The sequence below is a fragment of the Lethenteron reissneri genome, chromosome 26 (assembly GCF_015708825.2).
Source record: "Lethenteron reissneri isolate LAM-NWPU_2019-01 chromosome 26, ASM1570882v1, whole genome shotgun sequence".
Taxonomy (NCBI): domain Eukaryota; kingdom Metazoa; phylum Chordata; class Hyperoartia; order Petromyzontiformes; family Petromyzontidae; genus Lethenteron; species Lethenteron reissneri.
In genome coordinates, this window is record NC_083804.1 from 11,794,456 (window position 1) to 11,815,683 (window position 21,228).

Below are 21,228 nucleotides of genomic sequence, written 5' to 3' on the forward strand. Positions count from 1 at the left end.
GGAGTTTTATTTATCATGGTGCATTATCAAAAAATGTGACCATTTACATGGCAGCACTGTGAGAGATGGCGACCGCTTGGGGAAACCTTCATCCAGCAGTGGATTGATCTTGGCTGCTGATGATGATGTTGCATCAAACAACACCATCAGAATATTCTCCGACATACAGGAGGATAATGTTACCTATGTTATTTATGCATGTTATTTTACATTTTCTACGAGAAATGTTATGTTTTACGGTGATTGTTATCCAAGCCCATTTAGTTATACACTCGTGTGACATTCAAACAGGAAAAAAACAGCAATCGCTACCATTTCAGCTGACACATTGAAGAAATGTACTTACTTTGATTCATAATTTGTTTATTGTTGGGTTAGCTAGTGTTGGTATAACATCAAATGTTAACTCTTTGACTCCACCACCTGAAGAAGCCAAGCAAATCGAGTTATCACGTGGGCAAATATGCCAATTAATTGTTTGTTCAGTAAACCGGAATGTTTAAAAGTAAGTACTTCTTTACACTTTCCGACGACATTTCACTGGAGTACCAATAGCATTTGGAGACATGTCGAAATTATCACACATCTATTGAGTTGTTAGGTAGCATTGACGGACGTAAGAAAAATATTTGTTCTCAACTTCCCATAGTCGAGAAAGGAAGCACAATAAAGACCAAAAATGGACAGCGTTGGCGAGCAGACGCAAGCGAGATAATTTTAGAATGCGGAGCGTACTCGTGGGACTGGGAGGTGGTGTACTGTGGTTGCCACAGGTGCAGCGTGCTCCTAATTAAACTTGGGTCTAACCTTGGTGGGCTCCGAAAGAGTCTGCTGATCAGAGGGCTGCTCTTGTAACTCAAGAAGCCCCCCAAATCCCCGCATCAATGCGCAGGTTTGTGCACAAGGGGCGCACGGTGAAGACGCAGCACTTGTAAACGGATCCTGCCCATGTTTGTTTTGTGACAGCCTGGCTGTCCATATTTTCACTTGCAATAAATCTCGCGATAAATCATCACCGGATACTTGGAGTGTTGTCCAATCGTCATTGAGATTCATGTGTGTGTGTGTGAAATACGTAAGAAAAAAGTCTTCAAAAGGAAACGCACTGTGGGTTTCATCAGCATAGAAGCAAGAACTGGCAAAGGCTTGTGGAAAATGTATTCTTGTATGTAAATTACTAACTTCCAGCGCAGCTTGATGGATTACAAAATAGATCAGGGAGTAATGGGAGGCGGCTGGCAGATCGTGGACTAATGCACACATGGGGGTATTTATCCAGTGATTCTAGGATTTTGGGTTAAAATCCCAGCCTAATATCTGACATAGCAAAAACATGCTTCTCTTGTGCCGTGAGTTTCATGAGCTTGATGCAAGTCATTGTAAAAATAAACACTAGATCCATAGTAAACAACTAATTGCTGTTTGTGCTCAATTCACTGTGAATACACGCTTGTAGGGTTTTTTTTTATATCATTGTCAGATATGTAAACTTTTTGCTCACATAGAGCTTATAGGTATCAAAGAAATCGATGTGATTCTAATCGCATTGATGTGGGGGACTGTATTCACAAATTCTCTCATTTGTCATACACCAGGATAAAAGCATCGCTCTGGGGGTAAAAAAACTTTGTAGACAACATGTTGCAGCACAGTACAAAAATTCGAACATTTTTGGCGATTTCATTTCTCGCGGACCACAGGGTTCAGCAAATTTTACGATTTATTGCCAAATGGAAGCGTGGTTTATCAGAGTTTTACTGCATACGCTAATTATATGCAGCTGCTGTGTTTAAACTACAAACTGTATAAAAGAGGTTGACCAAATGAGGAAAAATACAACTGGAAGGCAAAAACGAGAAAACTAAATATAACACGTCGCTGATCGAAATTTCGACACAATCGGTAACATTTCTAAAGTGGTGGAGGGGCTGGCAATGAATTGTTAAACCCATATAAAAGAGACCCGCATTGGTTAGACAGCACAGCATGTGTGTGAGGTGCGGTGTGTGTGGATTGGGAGTGACATGTCAGGTGGTGTTTTATCTGCTGTCAGGAGGAGCTTTCCGGAGATGAACACGAGCTTCATTTTCTTAACGACGCTGGCAGAACATTCGTTAACATTTTTCATGAAAAAAAAGAGGACATGCAAAGATATATGAGATGAACAGTGGAGACTCAAATTGCTCCTCACTGCTCATGTGAGAATTGGGGGTGGTCTTCTGCATAAGTGGCCCTGCACCAGTTGTGGAAATTCCACATTCCTATGGCAAGAGTCAATCCTTTGATATGTACACCCCTCGTGATCACAATATTCGCACAGCTCTCTGTCCGTTCTCTAATTCGATTAAATCCTCCCCCCCCCCCCCCGAACGCCTTATTAGTCATGGGGTTTCTTGACCATACGTCACCACATAGGTCAGTGTGGGTTGGTGAAGGTGGGACCAAGGGTCTGGTAAGATAGCACTCACCACTGATGTTAGTCGTGAATGGAAATCGAACTCAGGTGACAGAGCTCACATCATAGTGCGCTAACCACTGCACTGCCACTCCACCCCTACAATATATGCATTAGATTGTACGTGTGAGAACTATGCATGCATGATTTACGCAAACCATATACCAATTATATGCAAATGTAATATAGATATAGACTAACTGAGTTGGACTAAAACTGCACAAATGAGGCAGAATAAAAGAGAAACAATAACAATGGGATGGTAAAAACTAATCAAAATTCACCGATTCTTGCATCAAATTGCAACTCCGAATCGAGTACATTTATCAAACCACTAGTAGGTGGAGGGGAGGAGAATAGGTGATATGTGAGGCAGCCCTGGCTTCCAATCCCTTCACCAGTCCACACTGACCAGCCTGCTGAAGTATCTTCAGCAACCCTCATCAGCGACAAGGCACGAGGAGGCCTTCATCCAGCGGTGGATTGATAAGATAAACCATTTTTGGTGCCTGCGCGGTACCCACCAGCGAGGACCTCGGTCTTCTCCAGGGGTTCCTCGTGCTGATGGTGGACGGCCGGGGAGCCTGTGGAGAGTGGTGGAAGAGCGGTCGTCCCAAAGTTTACCACGTCCTCGTCTCCAACACCCAGCACCACGTCCCGTACTGCCGGCACCTCCTGCATCGGTGTGCTTTCATGCATCTGGTAGACACATTAAACACACACATACAAAAAAATAAAAATATACATATTTTTACTTCCGTAATTTTATTCCGATTGTACTATCGGTGTCACGTCTTGAGATCAAGCGTGCGTTCCTTGTTCCACACAGTAAGGGACAGTGCTCTACTATTCATTCTGCAACTGAGGGTAATGTTCATCGCATGGCAGTCAAACTGATAATTTGAACTCCGAAAGCTGGACTTTTTCCATGTAGAGTGCAAAACAAAATTTTACGTAATGGATTTTGTGTGCAGTCACTGATGAATGGGCTGAGAGGATCCATTCTCTACACTTGAGAACATAATGTAATTTTCGGTGGCTGTCCTGAAATCGAACCCAGGATCTCAGTGATGCCAGCTCAGTGCTCTTAAGTTTGACTCATCAAGTCACCTCCATGTAAAACATATTTTATCAACTGACACATGAGCAAGTAAAAAAAATGGCATGGATTTTTGTTTTTGTTGAGAAAAAAAACAATGTCTGGTAACATGAAAGTCAAGATACAGTACATCTACTCTTAAGCAAATATTGGATGGAGCTTATATCTAGTGACAACCCTGATCCAGTGGTGAATATTCCACATTCCCATGCTAAGTGCTGATTGCAGGAATAATGTGATACATGGTCTGTGATGTAACTTTCTTGTAATCTTGCACAGGCAATGTTCTAAATGTGTTCAATGTTTGTAAACCATTAACAGACTGCAAACATTTGCAAAGACAGTTTAACACGTAGGCTTTCGCGACCAATGTTATTCATAATCAACGTTTTTGGGTTTAGATCGCGTTTATTTATAAATGTGTCGTAACCCTCCACCACCCGACACGGCCAATCAGTAAACATGTGTCACGTTGACAAAGACAAATAGTTCACTGCTTTAGCCCACCGGTGTGTTGAAGCCACAACATTTACAATTTGAGTACGACGTTTCGCTGGTAATTGCATCCAGCATCATCGGGCAATTCGCCAGCATCATCTGGCGAATTGCCCGATGATGCTGGTTGCAATTACCAGCGAAACGTCGTACTCAAATTGTAAATGTTGTGGCTTCAACACACCGGTGGGCTAAAGCAGTGAACTATTTGTCTTTGTCAACGTGACACATGTTTACTGATTGGCCGTGTCGGGTGGTGGAGGGTTACGACACATTTATAAATAAACGCGATCTAAACCCAAAAACGTTGATTATGAATTTACAAAGACGTTAGCAATTGGTCATAAAGACTTATACTGATACTGGATCTCGAATAGCTATGAGAGTAAGTATTTACAAAAATATATCTTTATTGCAGTAAAATATTAACATTCCTATAGCAATTCATGGAAATTAATGTAAAAAATCTAACTCAAATGTTAATGGGAAATGAATGTTCATGTTGGGGCTGTGTGTGTGTTTAGTATCACTTTTTGTTGATTTCTGACAGTGAACACTATTCATCCACTTACAAATTAATCTCTTCTGTAACAAATAATTTGAAGAAAATAATCACCTTTGACAAATTATACAGGGGACAGTTAAAGCAACAATTAAACATCGTCAGTGAAACCCCTTTTATTCTTAGTCGACTGTAACTCCCTACAGAAATTGATGGCATTTGATATGGTGGTGAGACCAAACCCTATCTGAAATTCACCTGACTTGTAGTATCATCCACCGAATCTGATTCAAAGATCCTGGGCACGCCATGCAGTATCGCTCTCACAGTGGCGCTAGTTACGCTGATGGCTGATGTCTCACTGTCCGTATACGTGGTTGCTGATGTAATTTCTGGATACTGTGCAGTGACGGTTTCACTCGTGGCCTTGTCATTTATTGTAGACGTGGCTTCTGACACTGAAAATTCAAATAGATCATCTCCAGACCGCTGGGCTGCTCCAAACAAATCTGGCGTCGTTGGTTCCGGCTCGGTTGAAACTTCGGTTGTAGTTGTCGTCATTTCCGATGTTGTAACAGCAGCAGTTGTTGTTGCCGGAGCCGTCGTTGCTAGATCGGCTGTTAGGAATCTGTCTACGGTTTGAGCCTCAGGGGCTGAGCCTTCTGTCGAGGTTGAGTCACTGTCTTCCGAGACTACACCCACCACATCTTTCAAAATTGTTTCTTCGCTGCTTTGTGTTGTTTTTGTCGCTGTAGTGACAGTTGTGAGCATTACATCCTCCGCTGACACCTCCACTAAGGGCTGCTCCTCTGGGGTATGTGCCGGCGTCATGACTGTGGTCTGTGCGAACGCGGACGCTTCCTCGATTACCGCAGCCACCTCCTTCCATTCGGTGGTTGCCGGAACCTCGGCAGACGACTGCGTGGTTGCAGAAGCCTCCTGAACGACCGAATCCGTAGATTCCTCCGCGGACGCCTCAATGCCTACAACGGGCACTATTGCCTCTTCTGTGGTTTCGCTGAGGGTGGCAGAGGATGGGGTTATCGATGACACTGTAGTTTCCAGGAAGCCGAGGGATGAGCCTTCGCCCGGCTCCAATACGGCCTCCTCCACCATGGGAACAGTGCTGCTCTGGGTGGAGGAGGGCGCGCTGGTCGGAGCTGCTGCTAAGGTGACATCTCCTTGTTCAGAAAGCCCTCCACCTGAAACAAGAGAAGAAACAACCGTGAAAGATAAAAGTGTAAGCCTGCAATTGCTTGCACATACCGATGCTGGCAGGAGGGCCCCCCACTCGAGAGGTCTCTAAAGAGCCCTTCTGGAGGGTATTTGGCTCACTGATCCATGCTGGCCAGACGTCTCGGAAGAGTCGGGAGTAACCGCACCAATCACATTGAACCTACCAATCGATTAACTGTGGAGGACCCATTTAAGCTCCTGTGTGAACAGAGGTGGAGAGATTTAAGAAGCTTGCTCCCTGTTCCAACTGCCAGCAACCTCTGGATTACATGACCATATGCTTATGATTGCACCATAGCAGTATCTTGAATACCTGTACAATAATAATGTCCCTTTACTCATTAAGGCAGGCCACACTGAGTATCATTATAAAAACAGGGTATTGCATTGGAATGTTTGGTCAATCCATTAATTTGAGTATGGCTTCATCTGGGAGTAAATTGGAGTACTGTAACAAAACCCATGCACACACACATGGAGGCAACACTCAAATCTCCATACAGATAGAGTCAATAATCAATTTCTGCACTGAAATTTCCTGCAGTCAAAGCCTAGAACACCTGGTATTGGCAGGCAGTCTCCTGTACAGTTTCCAACCAGACTCAAGCCTGCTTAGCTTCTGACTCTAGGCGACATCAGGCACATTCAGGCTGACTTGGTCATATATGCATGGACAGACTGGAAATAATACATGTTTACTTTACAAATTAAAGCTGATTTACGTATAAAATACAAGTATATTATCAATAATTACCCCATGGGTTATATGCAAGCAAATTTTCTCCAGCACTGCAGTGGTTAATGTTATAAGCAGTTTTCAACATGGTCACAGCTGGCTGTGTGCACCCAAGGTCTTGCCTTCGTGGTCTCAGCACGGTGGCATTTTCCGTGGCAAAGTCAGCTCTAGTTTAAACGCCTGTGCTGGCATTTACTACGAGTCATCAACTTCACATCTCAGTGGAAATGGGGCTCCAGCTGTGGTCACAGTTGGAAAAAATAAAGAGCAGCATTATTGGTCATTAGTTGTTATTTGAAAATATTTGTGTGTGTGTGACAAGGTGGGGAACGGTAGTGTAGTGGTTAGTGTGCTGTGCTACGAACCCGGCTCATGGTCAACACCAGTGACAATTATCTGAACCGGTCCTGGGCCTCCCCTAGGTCGACTCAGCATCAAATGAATACCTGGTGCGGTGGGCGCCACAGTGGCGAGATGTTAACTCCCTCGCCTGGCATACAGGAGGTCGTCGGTTCGATCCAGACCCTGACGCCTGTATATTTGGAGTCTGCATGTTGTCCCCGTAGCCACGTGGATTTCTCTCCAGGTCTTCCAGTTTTTCCCTCCACATTTAGAAACATGCGTTTAGGCTGCTATAAATTTCCACGTGATAAGCCATTTCATTGAGCTATCATTTGTGTGGCTAGAGATATATAGCTCAGTGGGCCTTACCTGGTAAAATAAAAATAATAAAACAAAAATAGTGTAAATGTCACCACTAGGGAGACAAAGGCGGTGGAGCGTGGCGCTTGCCATCCACCCCCTCCCGTGCCCTGCCGGCCTTCATAGGTGCTCGCTAACAGCACTTGCCCCAACAGTCTGGTAAGGCTATACGAGGAGATATTTGTCTTTGTAAAAAGGTTAAGGTAAAAGTGCAGCGCTGCATGCCTGTGCCACTGCCGACAGAAGGGCCTCTACTTGAGACTAGAGGATGTTTGGTTTACACCTCCACGCTGGCTGCTCGTCTTAGAAGAGGTGGGAATGCCCACACTTTACCCCACTATACGCGACTTGCCAATCGACACTGTGGAGTACCCCTTATACTAATGGGTTAATAAAAGCAGGGAGGTAATAAATACATTTTCCCATTGGTTTAACTGCCTCGCCAATCGAACCGGTGACCTCTGGATTGCAATTGCAGCACACGAACCAGGACAGCACAACAGCATCTCCTTTATGTAGTTTGTCTTGTTTCTGTCTCTTAGACCAATTTATTTATTGCTTCCTACAACTCACTAGATTAGAAACTTCTGACATGCCATTTAAGAATAAAGGTAAAAAAAATCACTTTGTTACATCTCTTACCCAGCCATAATATTCAGATTTCGCATCTTATGTATATGCATATTAAAAACCATGTTTTTAAATGTAATTGACAGACTTATTATTATCATAATCATATTACAGAATCGTGCTAACTAGTGGCAAGTTGCAGGAAGGCTGATGATGATAGTTGTGAAATAGGAAGGTGTACTGTATTTCCAGTGGATAGTAGGATTCTAACAATTGGATGTACTCTTGCGCTTCAAGATGAATCTTCTAGAATTTATTTTTTACAATGTGGTGGACGTAGCAGCCTCTAGCGACTGCAGGGGTAAACTCAATTGCATACAATATGTACAAATAAAACAACAATGATTATTACAAATGTGATGTGATGCGTGTATCATGAGCTGAAGAATCAACATGAATCCAACAATGATGCATTATTACACTCCTAAAATATAACTCAGTGAAAATGCTACTACTGCTTATGATGCTATCGGTGCTGGCGTTGATACACGTCGTCCTTCAATTTGTAGATAAGAAGCCAAAGAAATATGTACAAGGGGTTAAGTCTCAAGTTTTTCCTAAATCACCTGAGCTAAAAAAAGTGCATTATCTCAAGAGCTCATGAGAAGTTGCATTTGATGATTTATGAGTTTTGCAGTTGCGGAATGGAGCAAATAAACTCTGTCGATTCATCGTGGCTGGCACATTAATGCCAACTAGACATTGTTCTACTGGCCAGGTGCCTGTCTGATTATGGTGCCTTCCGTTCAATAACTTAAATCACAGGAATTTCAGTAAAAACACTTGATTTATCTAGCATTCCTAACGTGTCATTTCAAGTCCACCATTACCAAAAAGATATATTTATTATTGCACATGACCAAGCTTGAGCAACCGTTTGACAATGTGTTAATGGCTACAATATTGGCATTAGCGAATTAAATATGTGGGTAATTAAACTTGTGAACAGAATGTCAACAGTGCATCAGTTAAGATTGTTTTATTTGCAACCGGTACCGAAAAATCCGAATCTGAAGTTAAACTGCAAAGAACATTTCAGTCACCACTTTGGCAGTGATGTCACAAACAGAGACCACCAAAAACATGGAATCACTTTAACCACTGCTGGGAATAAATGCCATTTCCAAAAATATATCTTGTAATTTTTTTAAAATCTGTTAGTGGAAATGGTGATGGCAGCAAAGTAGTTTTGGCCTGTATGTGCTTGCACATGTACAGTCCATTTTTGTCAATCCACTGCTGGGTGAGGGCCTCCTCGTGCCTTGTAGTCCATTCGATCATACTTTCACCCCACTATTCAATGTGAGTGCAGAACAGCAATGGATTTTTCTGTGCTCCTCTCTGCGATTACGCCTGTCTTTTGTGCACAATACTAGTCCATGCTCAACCCGGCCGAGATTCTGAGATTCAGCACATCCCCGGATGATTTCATGACAGGACAAATGTATCCTGTGAATATAGATTTCATGAAAAAAATTCTTAAAATCAACAACGCTAAAGTACATCCGGCCCAAGTACATTTTTTGCACTCTGCTGGTGCAAACACATACCAGAGCCCCAGCCGGAGTTGGGAATTTCTCCATCCTCGTCGTCTGGCCCGTCTGCAGACGCCTCCATGTCAATGTCGATCACCTCCTCTGCATCCTGCGCCTCTGTCGGCTGCAATTCAAACCCACGCAAGAAGACATTGCGGTCACATTCACACGTGTGATGCACATGCACTGCGGGCACGGTTTTGCAATGAGGCTTTTTATCGCTAACCAGCCCCAACGCGTTGCTCAGCTATGTTTTTTCGGGTTGGACTGCGTTTGTACGAACCGAAAACACATTGGAGCTCCTACAGCACAACCGCGAAAACCCTACCCAAGTAGGAAAAAGCATCTAAGTGCACAAAGGATGGAATGGCAAGCATGTGTATGTTGGCACCCTCTCTGCTTTGTGTATTTCACACGGTCAATATCCATGAAAGGATACATGTGCAGCATTTTGTTGGTGCTTTGGAAAGCAGGATATTTTTGAAAATAAAATGAATTTACTAAATTGCAGCACTTTGCTGGATGATTGCCTCCAGACACTGTGTGAGGCATGGGGCTCTTTGACCATACTTTACCATGTGGGTTGGTAAAGGAAGGGGGGGGTCAGAACTGGTACACATATCACTTGCCAATTAAGTTATCTGTATTTGTATATGGGGAGCATGTGGTAGACTTTGTATGAAGAGAAAAAATGGTTGTGTTTCAAATTTAACAGCATAATACAAATGAACGCATGCTAAATCGTAACAGTCTAACCAGAAATAAAACATTAACATAATACAATGTCTCGTGTTGTATCGCCAGTATTAGTATACTGTATATACACCTTCAGAAAGAGGGTGTCATATATTTTTCATGCAAGATAAACTATGAAATAAAAATGCTGGAAATGTGGCATTAATGTTGCAGAAAGGGTGGTCCTTTTGGAGAAAACAGGAGTTGAAGTTTGAAATAAAGATGAAAAATGCTTTAAAATTTTAAAAGGCATCACAGAGAAGTTAAATATTTTCCAGTTTTTATCCAGCGTGAAGGCAAGTAAGAATTGTCTTGAAAAATATGCGCTGGGTAACTCTTGCGAACCTGAATCGGTATTTGAAAGATTTCCATTAAGAATGTCCATTACTGATACACAGAGCACATGATGCATGTGGTGGTTTATTTGTATTCTGTGAAAGGCATAGAATTGTATGGTTCATTTGGTGGCAATGGTTGAGTTTATATCAAATTAAAGTTGTCATTTTCATTTTTCTTAGCTTTGCATAATGTTGTCACCTTGGGTAGAAGAAAGAACATCGTGTTATTTATAGACAAAAACTATGCAAAGTAGAATTTACATCTTTATTCGCTTGAGAATTTAGAGATACCCAGCCTAAACCAGCCCCTAAAAATGCAAGAGTATCCTCTATATGTCCTGCATAGCGTCGTATATAAAACAAATGAAGCTTGCCAAGGCAGTAGATTCCCACTTTGGTATTTCGTGACCTTCTTATGTTATGTTGGCTCTTTTTATAGAGCTTGATGTTGACTTTCTAAACATAAAGAACATTCTCAGTACATAAACTGCCAACATGAATGTTCACCAACCTACCTCCACGCGTGAAATAATAAGGATTTTTTTCCCCAAAGTAAAACATTACGTGGGACGCTGCTGTAGCGTAACGGTTAGCACACTGGTCTTCTCGAGGTCGCTGGTTCGATCTTCCCACGTGGCATTTTAAACAATGAGTACGTTCCTTAAATACCCCCCCACTCCCACCTTCATCCACCCAGCAGCACAAATGGTTACACACCAAAGTTAGTTGATTGGAAAGTCATGTGTGGTAAAGTGTAGGTACTATACTGCCATCATGGCAGTTTAGGCCAAACTACTCTCTAGAGGGGCTCTCTGGGATAACCTTCTACATCAGCAGTGGTTTGAACAAGTAATTTCAGGGTTGCACCCTTTACCTTTGACATTGTGTGTATCACGGTTAAAATCTCGATGAGGAATGATGCAAATGCTATTAACTGAGATGAAGCCACAAACAGGGGTTTATTTATGTGGCTCTTCGATGGGTTTCATCCACAGTATCTAAGCAGCCTTCATTCGGGATCTTGAGCCTTAAATTTCAGTCTCTTCGATATTTAAATAACCATGGGCAGAACTCAATGGCAGAAAATATGACTGCTAATGGACAAAACTGATGATAGAGTGGCATTGTAGGTTACTGCAAGATCCGACACGTCCGTCCAGTGCTCGCTGAGCCGCATTGGCTTCTGGTTGCCGAACGGATACATTATGAGGTCCCACTCATTACACATGAAGTGATATCTTAAGTGTCACAACAACAGTTGGTTTATGCATTCAGAAAAGCTTGGCTGAGCTGCAAGGCCACTTTTCAAAAGGATCCTCTTTGAGACATTGCTCCAAATCCTAATTATTCGGCCATGCACCATGAGAAAACACACCCACGGATGAGCATGTACACATACAGCCCCTTATTAATCCACTGCTGGATGAGAGCATCCCCACATCCATGCACGTTGTGAAGGTTTTCTGACCGTACTTCACCACACTCATCTGCGCGGGTTGTTTAAGGTGGAGAGCATGGACGCAGGGACATAGAAACATAATACAATGACCACACTTCCCGATCTTGTCCACCATGTAGCCCTGCAGTTTATAACAACCTCTCTTATGCATGTCGGTCAACCACCCAAACGCTATCCAGGCTCAAAACCAGCTGAGCTTCCAAGATCTGACGCGATCGGACGCATTCTGGGAGTTTTGGTCACAGGCAATAGTGCGGATAACACTAATACAGATTACCATCTAGCTCTGCATGTCTCCCACGCGATGATCTCTGCATGGTCCTCGAACTCTGCCTGCAAGGTCAGTAGGGTGGTCGCGACATGGCGAAACTAAGATACATCACGCAATATTAATTCCAAGATGATCGTATCATTCGTCTTACAAAATATCATCATGTAATGTTTGTGGTTGCTCATATAATTTTGACTGAAATACTATATTTTATTCCCTGACAAAAGATTTATAAATGAAAAAACTCAACAATGCAAGTGTTAAATTAATTGCTATGATCTATTAAAACCTTGGAATGCTTTCTTATGTTTTCTGAACTAATTAATAGCATGGCGATGACATAATTATTTCCATAGTTCAATTCATTATTAGTTGTGTAAATAACAGCATGTGCTTTATAAGCGCTATAAATGTTTAGAAGACTTATGCCAAGCTTCAGTTGTATGAGCTTCAGTTCATGGTACAATACAAATGTGAAATACATTTACGAAGTTATGGAAATGTGATATTGTGTTAATCGTCATATCGTGAAAATGTATATCTTATCATATCTTGGAAAAATTATATCACGTAACAACTATAGTTACCATTATGCACCGGATTGTATGAATGTGGGAATCCACGTTCATTATGAGCAATGAAAACAGCTGGTAGTGATGATAAATATATTTTCTAGCCATGTGTATCTGCGTCTCCCACTGAATTTACAGACTGTAATTTAAAACATGTGGGCAGGCGAAAGGCATTTTTTTTACGTAAGAAAACAATATTGTGCCCAAGAGTATTTTGAAATGTGTTTATTAATTACGTTTCTGTTTATTTCTGTTGCGGATTTAGGCTGGTTGGATTTCACAGTATTACACATATCTACAAACTTACCAGTCACCGTCAACAAATAATGGCAATGAATGATATACTCTGAAATACCAAGAGAGTAAATAAATACGGTACAATATTTATTTATGCTTCAAATATTTAATGAAGGCCAGGAGGGAGCAAATGCCCTGTGGAGATTTTAGCAACGAGATCAGATCGTGTGCTCCATTGGCCATCAGGGTTGGCGACGGCGTGGGTGAAACCTTCATCCAGCAGTGGAAAAATCATAGCGGATGACAATGATATTTCACACCATCTGCAGAGTTAAATTCCATTTTTTTTTCTACAATGAAAGCTCAGCATGAATTGTCAACAATATACAGGATGTATTTTGCAATTGCGCCTTTCTTCAGAAGAAAAAGTGTTTTAGCGTTAAGTGAAGAGATGGAACTGGAGTGGTGTTTTGTGCCATTGAGCGCCACTGAGCCAGGTACATTTGCTTCAGTAGTCCGGTATTTTTTGTGGAGCATTACATAAATAGACCATCTGTTCTAAAATGCATTTTTCAAGATCAATGACGTCATTCACATTTCACAAGTCCAGGCCATTACGTACCAGCAGTTTGGCAAACATCCTAACCCACCCACATTTGCAAAATTAAATCATAAATGTGGCCCTACCACCTAATTTATGTTTGCTGAACATATCAACATTTTGTGACCGTAAGGACATTTTCCAGCAATATTTTCAAAGTGGTGTGGCCATTGCAACGCTAGCAATCGAAGCGCTAGGGCGGTTGACGCGCCATGAAATCAGATTGTTCTAATTCTCTAGAATCGTCAGAATATCAGCTGCCCAGTCATGACATAACCACCTAATTAGCATACGTCGCTTGCTTTTTTGATTGCTGAAGGTGCAAAGCCAGGAAATCACAAGTCACTGAAATTGGCCATGGACGGGAATTGATCGCAGGTCGCGAGGCATGTAATGTGTAATGTGCTCAGCGCTGCTGTGAATTAAAATATTACAATGTATCTATAGTAAATTAGGTTGAATCGAACAGCTGTAGAATACTCTTTAGAATAATTTGAACCAACTTGATTGGCATAATTCATGCATGCTATCAATGTATTTGAATCTAATTATAATGGTGCTTGGAAGATTATAAAAATAACCCTTGTGTTTATAAAGACATTTGCTGAGATATCAATATGGTGACTGCCATGGATCTATTCTTGTTAAAGAGTTCTGTCAAATTTCATGAACGGAGATTTAGAATATCCACAAGTAACGAACTTGGCACAAATAAAGTCACTACATTCAGTTTTTACATAAACAACTGGACTATTCATGTTTACAGTATCGTGTGTTTTACTAAGTAATGAGCCTCATGCGAATTTGTTAAACACCCAGCCATCAAATGGATGGAGTTAAAGTGTATTCCGAGATGACCGTTTCTCGTCACAAAACAGCCATTTTCTGAACCGCCTTTCCACAAGGAACAAAAAAAAACCGTTGTGATTTTCCATCCTTCGCTTACTGTACTCATCAACTGTATGGATTTTTGGCAGGAATGCGTCGGATTTTTTTAATGCTATCGGTTACTTTGGAAACATGTGATAATTTGCTAAGCTCTCATTGGCCCTCCAACACGCTGTCGTTAAGACTTTTGAAAGGCCAGTCTGTGTGCACATATCCACAGGCAGCACTGAATAAGGAGGAAAGTTTGCGTAAACACAACGGCTATTATGGACTTTTAGTGTTAAAATTTTTACGAGCATTTGCACGGCTTAATAAGGAGAAAACATGCACGAATCTAGACCCACTTTTGATTACACATTTGTGATCTGAATTTTAATAAATAACCACGGTTTCTAAACTAGCATTGTCGAGCGGTTCGGCATACAAATTGAGTGAAAGTTTCCAATCGTGATTCACGTAATAAAGTGCACGTGTGCCACACATATACTTTACTTGGTGATTTCACAGAAAAAATATTCTTGGTCTCTCTGCCTATGCTCTCACTCCCCTCCAACAGATTTCAAATGCTTCCGTATGGGCTATTTTCAATCACCCATTTAATCCTCACACTTCGCCTCTCCTCCTTCAGCTACACTTGCTTCCACTACACTACACCGCTGTCTTTTAAAATACCTGACGCTAGTCTATAAATCTCTCCATGCCCTTGTCCCACCGTATCTTGCCTCTCTTATCTCCCTCCATGCCCCCTCTCATCCTCTTCATTCCCAATCTTCTCTGGACCTCTGTCCCTCCTTCTGTCTGTGCCAAATCCCATTTTGATCCATCTCCCTCCTTGCACCCCTCCACTGGAATCAACTTCCCCTGTACATTAAGCAGCCCCCTCCTTAACCTCCTTTCATACCCCTCTCAAAGCCTCGCCTCTTCTCCATTGCCCATTCCCTTCCTCTTCCCGCCCCTCGCCCCTCCACTACGTCTCATCCCTCTCCTGCCCTTTCATGACCCCTATGTGCCCTCTGTTGCGGTCACTCACTCCTCGGCCCTCACACGCCTCTGCTATCTAAATTGCTCTTTTTTGCTACTGCATTTTAAACTATGTTCAGCGCCTTGAACTAAGGCACTCTATATATAGAACATAAGATAACATAATTCAGCGTGTGGATGGCCCATATTGGTTAAATATCCGTTTTGGCTTTCACAGTGTGAGGATGCCCTCGTCTAGCAGTGGAATGACAAAATGGGCTGTACATTTGTTGGAGGACAACTTCAAATAAATCCCCAATGGAGGCATGTAATTGGCTACCAACAACATGGGTACACAATGTCAAATAGGAGTGAAAACTGTTTATTACTTTTGCACGGACCTTAAAAGAAAAAAAGAGTTGGACACAAGAATCTAGTTTTTGCTCTCTGACCGCAGCAGAAACAGTGTGACGAATGGCGGTACACAGCCGTCGCAGCAGAGATGGTGTTTCAGTCCAAAAAAATCCCATCGTCAGAAGCCACAAGAGACAAACAATGGAGTCCATTTCATGTCTCACAAGAAACCCTTTTCTGTAATGTTCCAGCCGAGCCGTTACCACAGCGAGTCGGCATGCATTTGCTCGCCGTAAACCGCGGCTCCAGTGTTGTTCACAGCAACTAATTTATTTCTATATCAAAGCGATGCTTTTGCTGTAAATAAGAACGTTATGCTCCGAGCACAGCTAACCTTTGCAGCAGTCAATTACAAAACCTAAAAAAAAACTGCGTCGTTAAGGGATCACAGCTAACGTAATGTTGGCAACACGTGTTTTAATGTACAGCATATATATGAGTATGGTTTTCTAGTGTGACTTTTTTTGTGCTGCAGGATTTGTTTGAACCCACAAACTATGAATATGTTGACGAGGTGTGTGTGTCCCTTACATTGGATTCTGGATTAGCGGTAACTGGCTTCACGTTATGTACATAAACATCTGGTATCAAGGTGGGAGGCACTTCTGTTTGGCTTTGGAAACAGCTGGAACATAACAGAGAAGTCAAAGTATTTCCCAAATGGAAAGTTTATTTTATGACCTGACGCATGTAAACAGATTTAACATTATTTTAAACATGCTATTTGGGGTCAATTGACTTGGACATTATCATTTTACAGCTGTACTAAAATTTGTTTGAAGTTGCCATGCTAATTTTTGGCACAGAAGTCCACATGCAAAATCACCGAGTTATATCATTTTGAGAGGTTAAACAATTAGCATATGTAAATGTCGCCTTGTTATAGTGTGTGTTTGTGTCTTTACAAGATGTTTGTATATTAAATGTGCGCCAGTGTGCATCATGTCTCAAAGGTTTTTTAATTGTGACAGTGACGAGTTTGCACTCCCTGATTGCACGATGGCATATTGACAGAGAGAATGGAACAAAAGATGAAAAGTGCACGAAGAAGAGCAGAGAGGCGCATGGTTCCAATTACAATGAAAACACGAATCAGAGCACACATGCACGATAGAAACACAATATTGACTGTTACGGAATTTTTTTTAAAATAAGTAGGCTTGCGCAGGACACATCGTTATAGAATGGGTGATGGCCGGTGGTCAGGACTAACAGCAATGACAGCCAGAGGAGAGAACATGTGTGAGATGAGAATGCCCACTGCAGGAGTGTAGCGATGAAAGCAGATCGCTTGCAGGAGAAAGAGCAGCGTTTCTCAAACTTATTTGACCCATGCACCACTTAGCCGATGCAAACATTTCCGTGGACCCCCCCCACCCATTCCTGGTTGCAAAAGCATTCACTTATCTCTCTAAATACCAGTCGTCATATAAAATTATTCACATTACCGGAACATGGAAACATTTTTTTTTAAACGCAGCTATATGTTTTTTTTAGGGGGGGGGGGGGGGGGGTCGGGGGAGGAGGGCATTTAGATATTAGGGTTTGGGTAGTTTAATAAGGGTAGTTTACCTGACTTCTTTTTTACATTAAATATCATAAGTAAACTATGTATTAATGTACGAAACAAAAGGTCATTACTTCCGGATCAACCTGCATTTACATCACAGCCCTGCGGACCACCTGGAGGAGCCTTGCAGACCACCCGGTGGTGCGGGGAGCCACACATGGAGAGCCACTGATCTCGATGGACTGTCACACCGCGAGACCACAAGGGATGGCGAAGGCTTGAGGAGGCCTTCATGCAAACAGTGAATGAATCGTGGTTGATCATGGTTATTAATGATATTACATTTTTTAATTATACCACCTTCAATTACAAAAATGTATGACGCCATTTTTATTTAGATAAATGTGCATATTTTATGAGTAAAATAACGAAGCAGACAATATCCCTTCTCCCCATACCTGTCTCTTCATGTACAAAAATAAAATAGAATTTTCATAAGGCTCTGGCATATGTAAGAAAACATACTTTCATATTTTATGTGGAGGCCAATGAGGGGAGGAAACGTACTGCCTGTTTATAAAAAAAAATGTAATTACGTTCTCCACAATGACGCGAATTATTGTTTTGCATTATATATTTTCTGAATGCATTAATTACATACATGTCACTCTAGTTAATGTCGAATTAAAGCATGTATATACATTGTAATTTTGTGTCCAACTTTATGTTTTATTTAATGTACAGTTCGTTTTAACAACAAAAAAAAAGCATACCTGAATTAAGTTTGTAATAGCTCATACTGTAGGACAAGGAACATCAAAGCAGAGTATTGCAAAGTAAAGGTTTACCTGGTGGGTGTTGAAAATTACACGCAAATAAACGTGCACTGGATCACTGTCTGGCACATTTCTGACAGCCAGGTCTTTAAATATTGAGAGCCAACTGAATTGTATACTCAGATTGCTTAGCATTTGAGGTTGTGCCCTGTCATGGTTAACATATGACCTCATATTGAAACTAAAGGTGGACAAAAACAATGTTTTATATAGGTGAAACTGAGGCTATGTGTCCTTCAAAGGTAACAGCATGTGCTGGGATTTGGGAAACGATGTAGAGGTGTTGCGTACGTGCTCATGATCGAGCTGTGCAGGAGGCACCTGTAGCCGTGCGAAAGTCAGAGGTTGCCAAACTGACAGAAAGCCAATATTGTCACTCAACCCCTTTGCAACGACTTAGCTGATCTACTTGCAAAGGCTCACAAGAATGCTCAGACTTCAATTCCATTGCCACTAGAAGAGATTTGAACACCTTAAGATCGCTCGCGGCATGCTTATCCAGGAATAACTAGTGTAATTTCAATGAGAAAATATATGCATGTGAACTAAGCAAAGTGCTGAACATGTCAACATCATAAAATCAAAAGCAGCAATGATCTATACACTGCTGGATGAGGGCTTTCCAAATCTGTCGCCATCCCTCGTGGTCCCGTGATGCAACAATCCATATTGTGCCCACACACGAGCTGATTTTATCAGTCCGTCTCCGCGATGGTCGTGTTCCCGGGCAGTGTTCCCTCCTTTGGCTGCTGCTCGGTCGTTTGTCTCGACCGCCAGTCATGTCTCCTTGGAGCGACACGTCCTACCCAAGCCCACTTTTCTTAACAGAGAATAGAATTTTGATTTAAAGCTTTCGCGACTGCAGGGATTCATATTCTTGGTTCTTTCGGTAAAGTCACGTACAGTAGAAGGGAAGTAATAAAATAATAAAAATATAAAACAATAAAATTCTCACGACGTTTCGACTGCAACACTTTTTTCAAATTTTCTTGCTGTGGATTTCACACCTGATGATGATTGCTTGTGTTGTAGTGGAAACGTCGTGAGAATTTTATTGTTTTATATTTTTATTATTTTATTATTTCCCTTCTACGTTACTTTACCGAAAGAACCAAGAATATAGAGAATAGGATGTGTTTCACTTACACGCAATGTAAAACAAATTTATTTTATGGACTAACTGTTGTCAAATATATATACAAGTGACTGTAAATCATTAATATTTACCACTCTCATTCTGCACCCTCATTATATTCGGCGATAGTTTACGTTTTAATGTTTACTTTCGGATAATTTATTCTAAATGTATAGACCTCACGGCTGCTCTTCACAGTTGCAACATTATAATGACATAAAAAATTACCGCGTGTTTTTATTACGTCATTTTTGCCAAGTAGGTTTACATTACGAATTGATTAACACTCCGGCTTGATTTGTAAACCATACATTGGAAACTGAACTTTCCATTTATTGACATTAAAGTTGAGAGGAATGTCTTGCTGTGACGTTCCAAAGGCACAATAGGAAAATGTTTAAGTGAGTCTGGCTCACTCTGAAGGCAATATGACAGAAAACTATTCTCTTTTCATTATTTTTGGGAAAAAAGTTCAACAGAAATAATCTCACTAAGTGGCTCCATATTCTCCAACTACATCAAATGCAAGCTACCAAGAAAAGCACACCAGGCCACGGGTACGGATGTTGGGTATTCTGTCCGTCTGTTGAATTTATTAACATAATCTACAGTTTTCAAGCACAATTATATTCTATTCTTGCCTTGGGAAATACGTTCAGAAGCTAAATGCTAATGTCTGCTAGCCATGAGAGGGCTTCAGCACAATGTCCAATGTGGATGTTACATGCAAATTATATTTTGTTAAACATCTGGACCATCTTTACCTTAACAAACATTTTAAGTACACACTCAAAACTGTTCATTGAAGTGACTCAAATGGCAGTTTTTTATTTGCCAAATCATGTTTGGAAGAAATTATTGCGTCTATTTTTGCCAACCTTTTTCTTTTGTTAACATACACACAGATATTTAGACATTTATCAGCAAAATATTTCAGCGATCTCAGCATGCTTTGCATGTCAAGATGACATCACCATTAATCATATACCGCACATCTTGCGACGGCAGCTGCATCCATTCTCTTTCTTGCTGTTGAATTGCCTCGAACCAGAGTGAGTGTTTCAACTTTCCATCGTGCTTGTATGTTTACGCACACTGGCATGCCCAAAGCATTCCATTTTTGGTAGCATTTGTGTGCTCCGGCATATCCGTGATTGGAGACTGCACCTCTTTCTGGAAGAATACGTGTGAAACAACGTAAAGTCCTGAGTGGGTGGATATATAGGAGGGTGACAAGTTTCCCAATATGATGTCCCGAACCCGGATACGTTGCCTGATCATGTACTCCTATTTCTGTCTCTCGGTGCAATTCCCAGAATGCATCTCTCTACGCTTGATTGCTAGTGTCCGAGACTAACCGCAATGTGGCAGTCAAAGCTCATTTAAAAAAAAAACTAAGAGGTGAAATCCGTTGTGGAGATGGAGCTATGAATCGACTCGTAGGAGCTAGATGTATTGTTGCATAAGAGTATCGTGACTGATGGCGACAGCTTCGGAAGGGCTTTATCCAGTGGTGGATCGAGCATAGCTGGTGATGATTAGCACTTCTCTCCCGTGCAGGGCAGCTTGCTCCACCATTCCCTGACAGCCCCACAAATGAGGGATGAGGCCTGTTGGATTAAGGTGGCACCAAAGTGCCTCAGTGGAAGAGCTGCATTGAGCTCCCTGGGTCCCTAATTTGTGCTGTGCAGACAAGACACGCTTTGCATTTAAGCTCGGAGTAGATGTGTTTTTGTTATATTGAACACACACACACACCCATAAGAACAAATAACAGAAACTAAAATAGAAGTGTATAGATATCTCTAGGAAAGTACATACTAAAGTAAGATGTTTCCATTCTCTTCTGCCATAGTATGGAATCCCATTCCTCCAAACATCC

The 21,228-nt window shown here is 41.6% G+C and overlaps 1 protein-coding gene across 1 annotated transcript in view; it reads right to left on the reverse strand.

Annotated features, from left to right (window-relative positions):
- The window catches only part of LOC133347687 (syndecan-3-like), an 81,908-nt gene that overhangs the window by 6,105 nt on the left and 54,575 nt on the right, over positions 1-21,228 (reverse strand). The window contains exons 2-4 of the mRNA XM_061560181.1: positions 9,406-9,514; positions 4,810-5,753; positions 2,980-3,154 (exon numbers count right to left, since the gene is read on the reverse strand). Coding sequence (XP_061416165.1) covers positions 2,980-3,154; positions 4,810-5,753; positions 9,406-9,514 — 1,228 coding nt within the window. The remainder of the gene's footprint in view (positions 1-2,979; positions 3,155-4,809; positions 5,754-9,405; positions 9,515-21,228) is intronic.